We start from the raw sequence: 17,440 nt of genomic DNA, 5'->3' as shown, positions 1-17,440 counted from the left end.
ATTTAAGCTTCACGTCGTCATCCCCATGGAGAATATGACGAAGGAGTCTGATGGGTGATAGTGAGCATGACCCATATGAGTTTTACCGGATCCCGCGGTGGACGCCCATTGTACTTGCTAAAAGTACAACGAAGAACAACCCCTAATTGTGTAGGATTGTCTGATGGTTTATGGTTGTTTTTTATGTTAGAGCAAACTCACACGGGGTTAGTGATAAGCTATGTATTTAGGTGATTTATGAGTGAATTAAATCTCCTTTCTCAACTACATGATCTTTGGACCTATGGGTGGTTATCCTACTCCACTCAGGAACATCAAACTTGTTACTCTACCTATTTTTATGGGGGACTTGTTTACTTTCTTTGACCCAACTTTTATACCGTTAATACCATATGACACGTTAATCCCCACATTTCGTGAGTGGGCAATATGTGGTTTTAACCAATCCCAACACCGTGCAATTAAAGTGAATAAAGAGAGAATGTTCCAAACAATAGGCGCACGTTATGGTTAGTGGGCAAGTATAACCTCAACTTTGGACGACGAGAGGTGTTAGCCATGTGCTTGATGCGGACTGTCTTGCCTTGCCCTCATTTGGTTTACCTTTTTTTAGGGCAAAATGAAATTATCACAATACACAATTTCTCAAACACTATATTTTGTAAAAGACAAAATAATTTAGTTTTATGTTTTCATGTGAATTCTAAGTTGAAATGTACAAAATATATTTAATTAAAATATTATAGTTATTCTCTATTTTATTTCTTTGATATTAAAAAAAATATTGATTCATCTAATATTTTGTGACACGTACATTTCTCATTGTCAATTTTTGTAAATTCCAATAATATTTTAGTGATTCGTTTTTTAAAAAATCATGAAAAATTATATACTATAATTTCTCTCATTTTTATTTAAAATAATATTAAATTTATTTAACTTATTTGAGACAAAATATATACCGTGTAGGTGAATGTACATTCCAATAAATTTTTAAAATATAAATTTCCATAGCAATCATGATAAAAGTATGAAATAATTACTCCCTTCGTCCTCCAATGAGTGATCTAGTTGATCATTTCACACAGATTAAGAAAAAGGAATATGAAAGAGAGAGAATTATATTTTTACTAAAATGTCATTGTCAAGTATTGAGAATGATGAAAGTGATATTAATTAGAAGGTAAAATTGGAAAAAGCGTATTAAAAATTGAAATTAATCATTTATTTTGGGATACTCTTTTATTCCAAATAGATCACTAATTATGAGACGGGAGGAGTATAGTTAACATGATATAATTATTCTAACTTTTATGTTTATAATAATAAAATTATATTAATTTCAATAATTACTTAGTAAACTGTTTTAGACCGGTCAAAGGTTTAACAGGCCTAGTCCCAATCTAACTCAAATTCATTAAACTTAATCTAAGGTATAAAATTTGTTTATGCAAGCAATGTACAATCTTTGATATAAACTTTTCATTATATTATCTTGAATCTTGAATTGAGAGTTGAAGTGTTAACCATGCAGGTCCATCCCGCGCCACCGTAAAGGAGATTAGAGCCATCGTTCAAGATCATATGTTTTTCAACTCTACGCTTTTCTGGTTCCCGAATGGAACCGTGACACCGTCTGTGGGAAACGACTTTTGATTCCTACGGTTTTCACGACTTCAGATCTAATCTTAGATTTACAAGTTCGTAACCTCCTTAGGTCACCGAATCAAGAACAAATCGACTTCCGATTTCCACACATTTCACGAATCTACAATTGCCTTCCAGTTTCATCATGCACAACCTTCTGAGATCTCAAAATCAAGAGCGTTGAGAGGCAAGCACAAAGAGATGTCGAGTCGACCCAATTAGTCTCTGTTTCTATCGCGATTAATTATATTCAGATATCTGATTCCATCGTGAACTTCGCAAAAAATCAAAGGAAGGGTTTAAGAACCTGATCTAGGTTTATGTCTGGGTATGAAGGAAATCTCACTAGAGGTCATGTAGGAGGTTCACAATTCACCTTCTAATCTAACGTCGCCATTATTTTCCCCCTTACTAGGGTTCTTACTGAGGCGACTTGGCTAGGATACGACAAGTTCAAAATTAACACCAGGGGCAGGGTACATGTTGGTACGTGTCCAAAAGAGGATGCTCATAGACAACGTCCCTTGAGCACTATCGCCCAACTTTGATAAGCTAGATATTGAGTCCCCGGAATCGAGCTAACGAAACCAAATGGATATAACCGACCATGCAATCAAAGAGAAGGCACACTGGATTTTGTTCATAAAGGGATCAGTTGACCTTAATCCCAAACTTCTGTCCAACATTGTTGTCCCAAAGGAAATACTAGAGGAGGAGGATTTAGAGTTGTCAAAATGAGCTACCCGGTCTTAAACGAGTTGACCCTGATGGACCTTAGACTTTTTAGGGTTGAGCCAAAAAATCTCAGTTATAATATGGGCACAAAAATTACTACCCGAGTCTGGCCCTAGACGGGCTTCGGGCTACCTGACCCTAAACAAGTCTTTTTAAAATAAAAAATTAAATAAAAAACCATAAGATTTATTATAAATTAAATATTATATTATATTATTTAAAACATAATACATTTTTAAGCACTATATTATCTTTTATAAATACTACAATGTGTTTTTAAATACAACACATGTCTAAATTATATAAAATAATACTCAAATATTTAACATAAGAAAAACAAATAGAATTCAAGAAAAGAGTGTTGATTGTATTAATGTATAAGATTTAAAAGAGACAGATTGAATATAATAGAGATAAAATTTAGTGAGGTGGGAAAAATTAATGTGTTATTTTGGAGTAAGGCAATATAAGTATTAATATATATATTTATAAAAAAAATTATAGCTATACGAGCCTAACGAGCTACCCACAATCCATATGGGCTAACTCAATTGTTTTACCAATGAAGTAAGCTCATTATATTTTTAATACCATTGATTTGTTTCTGATTTTGAACTGATGATAGATAAGTAATATACTCTCAATCAAGGTTTTTTTCGATTCTAGGGTTTTATCGAAAAATGATCCCCCAATTGTAACATCTAAAATGTTTTATGCATAGGCAACAGATCTTCATATAAATATTGGATGAGCAATTTTTCACTAATATGGTGTTGATGATAGCTAGACAATAGTTTCTTAAATCTCTCTCAGTACTCATTCAAAGATTCTTTATTAATCAGTCTAATTCCACATATTTATTTTATGATTGGTGAAGCTCTCGAGGAAATAAATAATCTTTCTAGGAACACTTTTTTCAAATAATTCCATATATGTAATAAAATTTGGTAAAAGATAGTACATCCAATATTTTGCAGCATATTGAAGCGAGAATGGAAAGACTCTCAACTTCATTTGATCCTTTGTAATTCCCTTAGGCTACAGTGGTGTGTAAAACATTACTTGTAATTCCTTCAAGACGAGAAATATTAATTTCTTTGTTGATGTATGTCAATGAAGTTGTGACTGCTAATGGTTCAGGTTTCTTTTTCAACATTTCATATTTTTCATGAGATGACCATTTCCATCCGACCATCCATGATTTTAGCATTTATAGTATTTAATTTTATATCATTTCTAGTTATTTTACTTATTTGTTTTAGATATTTATCAGTTATTTATGTTTTATTTTGCAAACTATTGTCATATTATGCGGGTTTTTGTTGATAATGCATGCCAACACATTTTAGCCATTTTATCTTATTCAATTATTGGTATTTATCTTAATTTCTAATTGTATTCTTGTTGTGATTAATACCTGAAATTGCGTTTGAATCATGCTCAATTGTGTAATTGATGTGTTTTACACGTGTTGGTTGCCTTGCTAATAAGTAATGTGATTTTATTTTGTTGTGATTTCATCTATTGTTGTGCATTATAGTCATATTTTTTGCTTGTCTCTTTTTGATATTTGTCAAAAGGGAGAAATTTTATAAGATATTTATCGAATATTTATGCACATTAAGTGTTTAATTAATGTAAGGGGGTCTTGAGAGCTCAAGAGCTTATGTATCAACTATCTCAAGAGCTTGTGTATCAATTAGACGTTGATTAATAATAAAAATTAAATCAAATTATTCAAATTAAATAATATCTCAAATTCTCCAAACATCACAGAGGGATAAACTAAAAAAAATTGTCAGTAAAAATGAATTTCATTTGTATTTTGATATTGTAGCATTTTTTATATTTATAATTTGATATTTGATTCTATCAATTTATATGTGATTTGATTATTTATTGTAATATTGTACCTTGAGTCACATTCAATTAGAATTTAATTTGTTGCAATTTGTGTTTAACTTAGCAAGTTGGTCAAAGTCAAAATATGTGTGCCTTGAATCACAAGTTAGAAATCTTAAAGCAAATAATTTTAAAGTTTGATACGAATCAAATATATGGATGATTCGAATCAATAATTCAATTTGAATTATGGATTTTGGCATTGTATTAGTGATTTAAATCAAGGATGTGTCAGATTTGAATCAAAGACCGCCTTGATGTGAATCATAACATTATATGGCTCGAATCATGATTAAACAAACTTTTGAAAATAAACTATGATTAGAATCATGTAACTTCTTGATTCGAATCACATGTATCAAATCATGATCCAAATCAAATAAGTTATTTATAGATTTTATCACCCATATTCAAATCATTCTTTCATCTTATTCAAATTATAATTGTATGATTTGACTTGAATAAATTATTCATTTTCTCACCTATTTTGTGCCTTACCTCTAGCCCATATCTAAACCATTTTTGTCATTCTCTAAATAATTATTAAAGGATTCTCATGATGATTATTCCTTTATAATTGGAAAAATCCATATTTTCATAAATATAGAAAAACATTAAGTATTCTTTCTTTCACACCTTCTCTCTCAACTCAAGCCTATAGAAAAAATTCATAGTGTGTTAATTAAGTTAGTCATGTTTAGGATTTGTCTGATTTTCTTCAAGATAGCCGATCATCTTCAACCTTGAACCAAGAAGCCCTATTTTAGTGGTACTTAACTCTAAAGATTGAGTGTGAGTGGTAGATAAAAGTACATTAGAGATCTAATATTTTTCTGTGAAGCTTTTTGTATGTATCAGATTGATGGTTTGATATTGTGATTATGGTATCTGTAAATTTACTTCGAGCAAGGAAAAATATTATTTCCTTCTCCATTGAAGACTTTGGTAGTACCCATTGATAGTAGTTGCAGAACGAAGTTGAGAGTTTCAAAGATCCTTGAGTAGAATAAATCATCATACAAGGTATCATAAGAGTTGAGTGAATACCAACTAAAGCTTGGAGCGGAACTTTGGGCCTAGCAAAACAGTTGGCTCAATATCAAGTGAAGATCTTATGAACTCGTCACTTTTGAGTATTTTTCTACAACATAAGGGAAATCCAGATTTAGATATGTGTTTACTTAGAAATTTAGCTTAAAGTGTTCCGTATTTTCTTAATTGTTCGTTATAATAAAAAAAATCTTGTATATTAATTTACAAAGCAATGGAAGATCTTACGAATTTTTAGTGGGTCACTGTTGAAGACTGAACTAAGCACAAAGCGATGACGAACACGCTTAAACAATATAAATTTGGTGTAGAATCTCTCTCTCTCTCTCACACACACACATTCCAGTATAGATTTGCATGACTTAGAATTTATCACTTTCTAGAATCACATATTAATATATTTGTATTTGCTTATAGTGATTTATTTTTTAAGTGTGTATGTATGCGATAGATCTAGTCATTTGGATCTACTTTCTAGAGATTATGAATGAACTGTTGATTTTATATTGTTTGTTCTATTAATCAAAATCCAATTTGAACCTTGTGTGAAAATTGAATTATGTTAATTGATGCATTTCTTGTCTAAGCAACTTCATCTTTCTCAATTGTTGTAACTTTTGACAACCCGTGCAAATCATGAAATACATTCAAATGTATCTTTCAATTCACTGCTATCTTTTGCTTCCATTATAATCTACGTATTTATTTGTAAAACTCCGATTTTTGAAGAAATTGTTTTTTATTAACACCCCCCCCCCCCCCCCCACACACACAATTCTAGATCATTTGACATCCATATTCTCCCACACACAATTCAAAGGGATACTTCATAGTTAGATAAATTGTTAATATTTCGACTTCTAAATGTTGAAGTCATGTCATATAATGATAATGTTATACAATAATGGGACGTTTACAACAAGGTATTTAACCTTTTTTGACTTGGCCTTTTCGCAAAGTCCAAATATGATTCTGACGGAGATGTAACCCTTGACCTGAACATGCTCGCCTGAGAATCCAATCACTAAGCCTTTGAATGGTTATAGATGCTCTAAATATAACTTTATTCTTTTAAACAACCACACATTATTCCTTAGATGTGGAATTTCTTGCTACATCTTTCTCAAATTCACTTGAATTATAGTGTCGATAAAATTGTCAACTTTGATTTATCTATTATTAGCTTTTACTTGGTGAAATAACTTGTCTACCTCAATTTAAAATTATTTGAATAATGATAATAGGGTAGGTTTACCTTTGTCCATATTTTATTTGAATAATGATAATAGGGTAGATTTACCTTTGTCCATATTTTGTGGATTTGGTTATATCTTTGAACCATTGTCTTATCTCGGCACTCTTTTTCTTTCACGATGATTTTATTCCATTAGATTTTTATTCTATGTCTTTTCTTTTACAATTTTTTTTAGATTATTCCAAATCATAACCTTTAAATTAAATCTAATCTAATAGTTAATTAATATTTTTACTTAATTAACCATTAGGTTAAATTCAATTTAAGGACTATGATATGGAGTAAGCTAAAAATACTTAACCGTATTATGTTACGAACGATTTTCTTTTACTCACACTTAGGATTTCTGTTTCAACATTCTTAAATCTCTCATATGTGTATCCCATATTCTTCTCATCTTCTTTGCCATATACGTCTCACCTAATATCTCCCCACTTATGTTAATTCTTCTTCATCTTTTCATTTTTATGTTTATGTTTTCTCTTTCAATTACGTTTTTATCGCACATTTCTTCTCTAATCTCGCATCTTTTCTATTCTTTTTTTCATCTTCTCTAATCTCTTATCTCATCTGTTGTTATGTTTTATTATAATGTCTTTGATATTATATTATACTACTATTTTATATATTTATTCCACTTTTGTCTAATATGATTTTTTTTATATTGAATGAGAAGTTTTATCTAAATATGATGAGTTTTGATGTTATTTAGTAATGTATGAATGACTAAACACAAAGTTATGTTGTTTTCTATAGGTGTATGTATGACTCAATAAAAATATTATAAAAAACCGATCCAATCGAACAATCCAAACTGCATTTGTTTGATTTGGTTTGATTTTGTTTCTAAAAACCAACTGAACCGCATGTTTTTTTCTCTTGCGGTTCGGATGATTTTAATCTTCGAAACCGCACAAACTGCACCGCAAACACCCATAAATTATATAATAAATATACTTTTAAAAGAAAAAAAGTAAAAATATATTAACAATTTATCGAGGGATTTACAAAATCTCTGAAAAGAACTTATAATCGGAGATGGATAAAGTAATAAATAACTTTGTTTAGTTACAAATGGATTGAAAGTTGTTAAGAAACTAAAATTTTCAAGATGAGATTAGTTCAAAATCTTTGAGCTCCAGTTAAAAGTTCTTTCATGAAATTTGAGATGAAAGTAAAATTTAAGCTTCAGAGAGAAGTGCTATAATTAGCCATTCTTAGAAATTTCTTGAATTGTTTTGTGCATTGCAAGTACCATGTTGAGAAAATATGGATTCAAACAACTATGACTAACACAAAGCTAATCTCATACTTACATCACATGCATCTATACTATCAAGCATAACTACAACAAGTACCATTTTTGTTATGATGAATAACAAAGGCAGAATGGGAGGCTAAATTACCTACTTATTTGACATTTAAGCTTTTACTGCACATTGCTTTGTAATAACACCATTTTAAGTGCACCAATTTTTGTCTCTAAATCTGAAACCATATATATTAGTACCTATGGGTCTTCTTGCTTTGGCTTCTGGCTCAATTCTGAGTAATCACCACCCATCAGTTGCAAAATCTCCTCCCACATACCTTCAGAAGAATCTGTCATAGCCTCATACAGCAAACTTGAGCTACATGCAGCAACATGCCAATACTCGGACTCAATCTCATCTCTCAACTGATCTATTTGCCATCCAGCATAACCAATAAAGAAACTGAAATCACGAGGCTTGATAATCCCTTTCTTCACAAGCCTTGATGCATCATCCAAACTGTTTCGAGCTCCAAAATATAGTCCAGGGACTACCTCTTCAAATCCTGGAACCTTCAACTTCTCCCCTGATTTTAGCAAAAACATGCTTGCCTCAAGAGGTCCACCAAAATGCAAAGAACAGTCAGAAAAGGAGGTTGTTAAATCCTGATTTGTAGGTCTTATGTTTTTTATCTTTTTGTGAAGAGGACGGTTGATGACAATTCCAAAAGGCCCTTCTTGTGACTGTCTAGTTCCAGATCTGAGAAGGAGAACAACAGTTCTTTCAAATGTGCGAACACCATCAAGCTTTTCGGTAGCCACAAGTACACAGCCAGTCTCAGGTCCAGGAATTGGATGAGCCCACTTTGTTCCAAGAGGTTTAGAATTGTCTATTGTCCCACCTTCTTTTTGTGTGTCGGTATCTTCTATTTCTTTCTGTTAATAAAGCCAAGAAAAACTCAGTTAATGAAACCTAAAATCCAGTAAGTTACCGTATTGCTTCTTAGATATGCCCTATCATAACCAATAGCTTCTACATCAATAATTATAAGTATTTCAACTGTAGTTACATAGAATAGCAAAAACAGGATTTTCTTTAGTTTGACAAATTGTTTCTTGTTTTCATTTTCTATTTTCACTAAGAATTATGAAAAAAAGTCGCATAGTTTCCTTTTTCTTACATATTATCATATATGTTTTCATTTTCTATTTTCACCACTTACTGCATAAATCATTAAAAACCATGTAAAACCAAGGTAGGTTTTTGGAAATACTAGTGAAAAAAATAAGACAGTTTTTTAAACCAAACAAGCCATAAATAAAATGAGACAAATCAACACTGCATTTTTCTATAACCTGGAAACCAATATAAATCATTAGACAGCAAGCACCTTAATAGCTTCAACCAAGAAGGGATCCTAGATTGATGACTAGTTCATCAAACGGAGATGAATCTCCAACTATTAAGCATGACTATACTGCTGCAAGAAATCCCAGGAATGAATAAACCACATGTTTTAAGACTTCATAATTTCAACTAACCTTTTACCCCACTAGTGGAATCGGCTAAATGAATCAACAATACTAGAACTCCCAATCATGTATTAAGTTTGCAAATACACCATTAACTCCCAAATATCTCTGAATAGTTTACCCTATAGCTAATTTTAGTCTCTCCCTACCTCTTAACTGCTTCACTAACCTCTCCATTGATCAACCCTTTTAACCGCGCTTCTATGGATTTTTCCAAACATGTCTAAACCACATAAGACAGTATTCTATATCTTAATCTTATCTTCCCTCGTGTTATCACGTATCTATCTTAAAATTCTTATCTACATGAAAAAAAATAATTAAACATGATTGTTTCAAAATTCAGAAGTTGAATCCATCCACTTAAATCCTATTTAGCAATAAACTAATTACCAGCTCATCTCTATATAGTTTTGCTCTGAAGTCACGCCAATCCAGATTAATCTGATGACGCTTCTGAGAGTTGTTATTTGATTTATCACCATCATTATTTCCTGGAATAGACGGTTCACCATTACCTGTAATGATCAACATATCAGAAGAAAAAAAAGAAAGATCTCATCGGAAAATATATAGTTAGTTACTAAGCTAAAATGACCTAATTCAAGGTGGAAGAAAGGGGATGAATGGTTCAAAGTTGAGTGAACTCAAGAAATTCATCTAGTTGAACCTCATGTATAGACAATTACAAAGATAATGTTGATTTTTAACCATCTATATAAAATGCAATCACAATCTGGTTCCAAGAAAGAGCAAACAAAAGTAATTAAGTAGAAGAGAGAAGAGAGATAGATACCGGAAGAAGAAGAAGAAGAGTTGCCGTGATTGTTGTTGTTGGCGGAAGCAGTGAGAAGAAAAGGGCGATAGTGTTGTTTAGTGAAAAGTGTGATCTCGGAAAATGAATTACAAGACCTTGTTCCAGAAATGGGTCTGTAGCAAGATGAATTTGCGGGGAAAAGGTTCTTCACACACAGATCCATTGCTATAACAGAGTTAAAGAGGGTAAGATGCAACAAATAATTGGAAGAAGAAGAAGAAGATTACCAAGAAGACAAAGTACCCCGAAAATGACGTTTTCCAAAGATGAAAGAGAATATGCTTTTTATATTTTATAACTGAATTGTAGGCGTTGGCGACTTATTTCGGCTCACGGCGACTTGATTAACCTCCGTTCATTTGTTAAACGGATTTTTTATTTATTTATCTATATTTTCAGTATTATCTATTTTATATTTAAATTCAAAGTTAAAGAAGAAATAAACAATTGGAAAAGTTAAAATTAAATAAATACAAAATTCAGAAAATTAATAAAAAACTCAACTTTTTTGAATAAGAGCAAATCTTTTGCTCCATGTCATCCTTTTTCATATCCGTATTTTCACATAAATTATCTTAATTGAGATAAGCTATCCAACCATTATTTGGGTTGGACTTCTTATCCTCGTAACATTACGCAAGCTTCATAGAACCTCCCTTAAAGTTATCTTGATAGATAATGAGTCAGAGGTTATGTATCAATTTCGTATACCATTCTCCTTAGACTTGCGGTTCTTGTTTGAGGTAGAAGTAGAAAAGTTTATTCGAGTTAGTCAATCGTCTACATGATCTAATGATTCGTGCACTCACGCATATTTTTGTTTTTTTTTCATGTTGTCATCGCGTCTCTTCATAGATGTTATGATTTTTTTTTGTATGTTATGGAGTGTCGAATCTACTTAATATACCTTAAATCCTTGAATTTTAATGATCTTAACTATGGTATTTTGGATCGTTGATTTCATGTTCATCTTGACAATTAGATTTACAACATTTTTATCTTCATTGTCCTATATCTATTTTCCCTAATTTTGTTTTGTCTTTCTTCATTCTTGTACTCATTTTTAAGACTCATGTATTACAAGATTTATCATACAAATAATTAAAATTAAAATTAAATAAAAAATATAGTTTATATTTTTACGCACGTGGAATAAAAAGGAGGACACACAGACACGTAAATAGGTGTTCGTGGTGCGGTTTTAGCGGTTTTGACGCTAAAAGTCATTCCAACCGCAAAAGAAAAAATATGTGGTTTGGTTTAGTTCTGTTGAAAGTTTAATTATTTGTGTCAAAGCACCATTTCGACAGAGTCTGTTGTTATCGAAATGCTCTGTGTAGAAGTTGAATAATTGTCGAAATGTTGAAGAAGTATGTCTTCGACAAAAACTTAAGACTTATCTTTATTTTGTGTTTTTGCCTGAGTTATGTTAGTTAGAGATTGCTTGGTATGCAAACAATCTCAGCCTATAAATAAGCAGGTACCAAATCATTGTAATAATGCACTAACATAGAGAAAAGATTGAATAAACTTCAGTTTGAAGACAGAGAGAAACTCTGCATAAATATTCTTCTTCTTCCCCTTTCTCTCAACCCCTAATTTCTCTTTCTTCCCCAATTCATCTTTTCTTTTTCTTCTTAAATTTATGTGCAGCGGAATCATTTTGCAACAAAGGTGTGGTTGATTCACTCGAGTGAAGAGTGAAGAACAAGAGGAGGAATAAATTAGAATAATTGATTCTTGTTCATCAAGATTGATTCATAATTCTCCAAGATTTTGTGAAATTCCAACATTTGGTATCTAAAGCACTAGCTGTGTGATTCTTGGGAAGAATAACACGATGGATCATTTGAACGGGTATTTTCTAGAAAATCTTCCAATTCTGAATGGTAAGAATTATGATAGTTGGTGTAAGCATATGAAGATCGTATTCTGTTTTTAAGACATGTAGGATCTTGTGAAGGTAGGAGTAACAACACTTGCAGAAAATACGACAGATGAAGAAAATGTTGCACACAAAGAATTGAAGAAGAAAGATTATAAAGCTCTATTTGTAATTCATCAATGTGTTGGTCCAAACAAATTCGAAAAGCTGAGTGATGTTGAATCAACGAAAGAAGTATGAGAATTTTTGCAGAAATCGTTTGGAGACGTTGAGAAGGTGAACATGTGATGTTACAGACTCACAAAAGAACATATGAATTGCTTCATATGGAAGAAAGTGAAAGCATACCTGATTATTTCACTAGGGTTACGAAACTAGTGAAACAAATCAAGGTATATGGAGAAGTGTTGACATCAAGATCAGTTGTTGCAAAGATCTTGAGGTCATTGGCTCCAAAAATCGGTCACCTAGTAGTAGCCATAGAAGAATCTAAAGACTTATCAACATTGACAAAGGAAGAGCTTCAAGGGAAGCTTGAATCTCATGAACAAAAAACGACTGAAAGAGCTTCAAGCAAGTCGAATAGTGATGTGGTTTTATAGGCGCAATCAACAATCAAAAGAAAGGCAGAGGAAAGTGGTTCGACAATAAAGGTAGAAGAGGCTACAACAATTCGATTGGTAGAGGAAACCAGCAAGAAGGAAATTCGTTGAATCAAAGAAGACCCTCATACCAAAGCAACCACATAGGTGGTGTTGCAAGTAGAGGAAGAGGTGGTGTGCGAAAACTTGACAAAAGTCACATTCAGTGTTTTAATTGTCAAAAGTATGGTCATTACTCTAGTGATTGTCCTGAAAAACAAAAGAATCAATAAAATGATGCAAAACTAGCAAAGCATGAAGAAGAAGAGATTTTGTTGATGGTCACAACAAGAGATGAAGAAAGATTCAATGATCAATGGTACTTGGACTCATAATGCTCATCACACATGACTGGTAGGAAAGATTGGTTTGTCAACATAAAACCCTCGATGAAGAACATGGTGAAATTTGAAAATGACAATACTCTAGCAACTAAAGGTATTGGTGATGTTCTGATTATGAGTAAAGATGGCAACATATCACTAATTTCTAATGTATTGTCTGTAACAGGCATGAAAAGTAATTTCCTCAACATATGGTAGTTGGTTGAAAAGAATTACAAAGTTTCCATTGAAGACAAGATGATGAGAGTTATCGACTCAAGTGGAAGGTTAATCTTGTAGGCTCCCATGTCTCAAAATAGAACCTTCAAGATTGAACTTAATGTGATGAAGCATAAGTGCCTTGCAATTGTAACTAGCAGGGATGCATGAATATGGTACTATAGACTTGTCCATCTCAACTTCAAAGACATCAGAGATCTGAAAAAGAAGAAATATGGTTTCAGGATTACCAGAAATCGACATTCCAAATGAAGTGTGTGAGGAATGTGTGCATTCAAAGTAGCACAAGAACAACTTCAACAAGGATGCATGAAGCAATTCGAAGAAAATTCTTGAAATCATATGCTCTGATGTATGTGGTCCTATCCAGGTGGATTCGTTTGGAGGTAATAAATGCTTTGTCACATTCATAGATGAGTTTAGTAAAAAATTATGGACTTATCTGATAAAGAAGAAAAGTGATTGAGGTATTTTCCAAGTTTAAATCTATGGTCAAAAGACAAAGTGATTGAAAGCTCGAGATTTTGAGGACTGATGATGGTGGAGAATATGTGTTGAAAGACTTCGACACATTATGTGAGAAAGAAGGGATTGTGCATGAGGTGGTTCCACCCTACACTCCATAACAAAATAGAACTGCTGAAAGGAAGAATATAACCATCATGAATATGGTGAGAAGTACGTTGAAAGACAAGCATCTACCCAAAGAATTATGGGGATAAGTTGTGTCAACTGCAACATATATTCTTAACAGATGCCAGGCGAAAAGGCTAGAAGGAATCACGCTAGAAGAATGTTGGTCTGGGTCAAGCCTAACTTAAGTCGTGTGAAAGTATTTGGATCTATAACACATAGGCATGTGCCTGATCACTTGAGATGAAAATTTGATAACAATTCAAGTCAAACGATCCTAATAGGATATCATTCGACTGGTGGATACAAACTGTTCGGTCCAGTGAACAAGCAAGCAGTGGTCAGCAGGCACGTGATCATATATGAGCTTAAGGAATGAGATTGTACTAAAAATGTAAATAACGATTAAATGAGAATATTATGTGAAGAACCAGCAAGTGAGATCGAAAGAGAAGTTCAACAAGAAGAAGTAAGAGGTCAAACAAGCACAAGCAGAGCTCAAAGAATAAGACACATGCCTGCAAGGTTGCATGAATATGTGATTACATTAGATAATATGGTCAATGATGAAGGTGAGCCGATACACTATGCTTTCTATGCAGACGTCTAACCAGAAAATGTAGTTGACGCATTGAAGGATTTGACGTGGATGAAAGAGATCAATGAGGTACTGGAGTCCATCAAAGTTAACAACACTTGGCCACTTGTCGAATTGCCTCAAGGCAAGAAGGAAATCGATGTGATGTGGGTGTATAAGGTAAAGTTTAATCTAAAAGGAGAAGTAACTTGACACAAGGAAAGACTTGTGGCGAAAGGATTTCTTCAGAAAGAAGGAATCGACTTCGATGAATTTTTTGCACCTGTTGCTAGGATCGAAACAATCAGGTTGATTGTTGGTCTAGCAAACATTATCAACTGACATATGTGTCAGATGGACGTGAAATATGCATTCCTAAATGACCCCTTAGATGAAGAAGTTTATGTTGCATAACCAGTTGAGTTTGTGAAACAAGGCCAAGAAAGAAAAATATACAAGTTGCATAAAGCTATGTATGAACTCAAACAATCTCCACGAGCTTGGAATAAGAAGATAGATAGTTTCCTAAGGGGTAAGGAATTTCTGAAGTGCACAACTGAGCATAGAGTATATGTAAGAAGAAGCAAAAGTGAATTTCTTATATTTTGTCTCTATGTCGATGACTTGTTAATAAGAAGTAGTGTAAGAAAGAGATCGAAGACTTCAAAGGTGGTCTTAGCAAGGAGTTTGAAATGTCTGATATGAGAAACATTTCATACTTCCTTGATATAGAATTCTACAAGAGTGGTAGAGGTTTGATGATGCTTCAAAGAAGATATGCAAATGAAATACTCAAAAGATTTGAGATGAAAGACTGCAATGCGACTTTGACACATTTTGAACCAAGACTGCAACTATCGAAAAACTCAGATGAAGACGATGTCGATCCAAAATAGTACATAAGACTTATTGGGTCATTAAGATACCTTTATCACACGAGGTCTAATCTAGAATACATTGTAGGTATGATGAGTAGATTCATGTAAAAACCAAAGGTATCACATCTAGCAGTGACAAAGAGGATACTAAGGTATCTCAATGGAACTCTCGACTACGATATTATATTTCCTACATTTGATGAAGGAAAAGAATTTAAGCTAGTGGATTACACCAACTCAAGTTGGTGTAGTGATGTTGAGGATAAAAAATCTACAATTGGTTATGTGTTTATGTTAGGTGGTGCACCAGTTGCTTGGAGCTCAAGAAAAGAACCAGTAGTAACACTATCGACGTGTGAAACATAGTACATAGATGCTCCCCTCTGTGCATATCAAGCAACTTGGATGGTGAATTTGGCCAAAGAAATTACAGGGAAGAATCATGGAGAAATTACCATGAAGATCAACAACATGTATGCTATCAATCTGGCGAAGAATCCGATAGCACATGGAAGAAGCAAACACGTCGAAATGAGGTTCCATTATCTTCGAGAGCAAGTAGCAAATATAAAGTTGAATATGGAACACTACAGAATTGAGAATTAGATTGCATACATCATGACGAAAGGTGTACAAGTCGAAGTATTCAAAAGACTAAGAACAATGATGAATGTAGATAAATTAGACACAATGCATTGAGTGGTATGTTGAAAGTGTAATTATTTATGTCAAAGCACTATTTCGACAGAGTATGTTGTTGTCGAAATGCTCTGCGCATAAGTTGAATAGATGTCAAAATATCAAAGAAGCCTGTCTTCGACAGAAACTTAAGATTTAGCTTTATTTTGTGGTTTTAGCTGAGTTAGGTTAGTTGGATATTTCTTGGTGTCCAAACAATCTTAGTCTAAAAATAGGGATGTACACTATCATTATAATAATGCAGTTGGATAGAGAAAAAATTGAATAAATTTTAGTTTGAAGACAAAGAGAAACTCTGCAGAAATATTCTCCCTCTTTCCATTTCTCTCAAACCCTCATTTCTCTTTCTTCCCCAATTCATCTTTTCTTTTTCTTCTCAAATTTATATGCATCGGAATCATCTTGCAACCAAGATTTGATTGATTCACTCTAGTGAATAGTGAAGAACAAGATGAGGAATCAATCGAAAGAATTGATTCTTGTTCATCAAGATTGATTCAAAATTCTCCAAGATTTGGTGGAATTTCAACAAGTTCAGTTGGATTTTAGAAATAAAATCAAACCAACCCGGTTTGATTCGATTAAGTTGATTTAATTTTTTACAAAAAAAAAATTATTGAGTCATACATAAATGACATCATAACTTTGTATTTAGTCATTCATACACTATCAAATAACAACAAAATTCATTATATTTGAACCTCAACTTTCCATTTAATATATAAAAATCAAATTAGGCAAAAGTGGAATAATAAATGTCAAACAATAGGATAAAACAATATCAAAAACATTATATAAAAAAAGAGGAAATAAGAGATTTGTGAAAATGAAAAAGAAAGAACATATGAGAGAAGAAATTAAAGAAGAAGAGGTATGATAAAACAAATTGGAAGAAAAAACAATACTATAAAAATGAGAAGGTGAAAAAGAAATGATATAAGAGATTAGAGATTAGATAAGAAGAAACAAGATGTATTTGGCAAAAAAGATGTCTTATTACTAAGAGATTTGAGAAGATTGAAACTGAAATCGTTAGTGTGATGAAAAAAGTCTTTCGTAATCGTAAGGTTAATACATAATAGATTTAGGTTTGAGTTGAACGTGACTTAAATGAAATTTGAGTTGTAATGTGCGGTTTGATTTGGTTTGCAAAATACGAACTACAAACTGAACCGAACCATATGGTTTTGTTAAAATATGACTCAAAAATATCCGAACCAAATATAATTTTGTTAAAATATGGTCTAAATATATTCAAATCAAATACCGGTTTTTGGGATTTTGGATTTTATTTGATGCATTGAATAAAAAAGAAGTTAAGGGATAGATGAGGCAGTAATGTATGAAGTAGAGTGATTACGAATGCGTGGATT

General features: G+C 32.4%; 1 protein-coding gene across 2 annotated transcripts; it reads right to left on the bottom strand.

Moving 5' to 3' along the window:
* Positions 1-7,848: 7,848 nt before the first annotated feature.
* On the bottom strand, positions 7,849-10,573 carry LOC127076035 (uncharacterized). Of its 2 annotated transcripts, XM_051025500.1 has the most exons (4): positions 10,435-10,573; positions 10,171-10,356; positions 9,768-9,892; positions 7,849-8,777 (listed from the first exon to the last, which is right to left on the bottom strand). In XM_051025500.1, the coding sequence occupies exons 2-4, from the start codon at positions 10,352-10,354 to the stop codon at positions 8,100-8,102; spliced, it is 987 nt and encodes a 328-aa protein (XP_050881457.1). In that variant the 5' UTR covers positions 10,355-10,356; positions 10,435-10,573; the 3' UTR covers positions 7,849-8,099. The 2 variants fall into 2 exon arrangements, with proteins under 2 accessions (XP_050881457.1, XP_050875821.1); XM_051019864.1 differs by having other exon boundaries at positions 10,171-10,543.
* Between the last annotated feature and the right edge of the window lie 6,867 nt (positions 10,574-17,440).

This window comes from Lathyrus oleraceus, chromosome 1, assembly GCF_024323335.1.
Source record: "Lathyrus oleraceus cultivar Zhongwan6 chromosome 1, CAAS_Psat_ZW6_1.0, whole genome shotgun sequence".
In the NCBI taxonomy this organism is placed as follows: Eukaryota; Viridiplantae; Streptophyta; class Magnoliopsida; order Fabales; family Fabaceae; genus Lathyrus; species Lathyrus oleraceus.
This window is presented reverse-complemented; position numbering and strand designations above follow the sequence as displayed.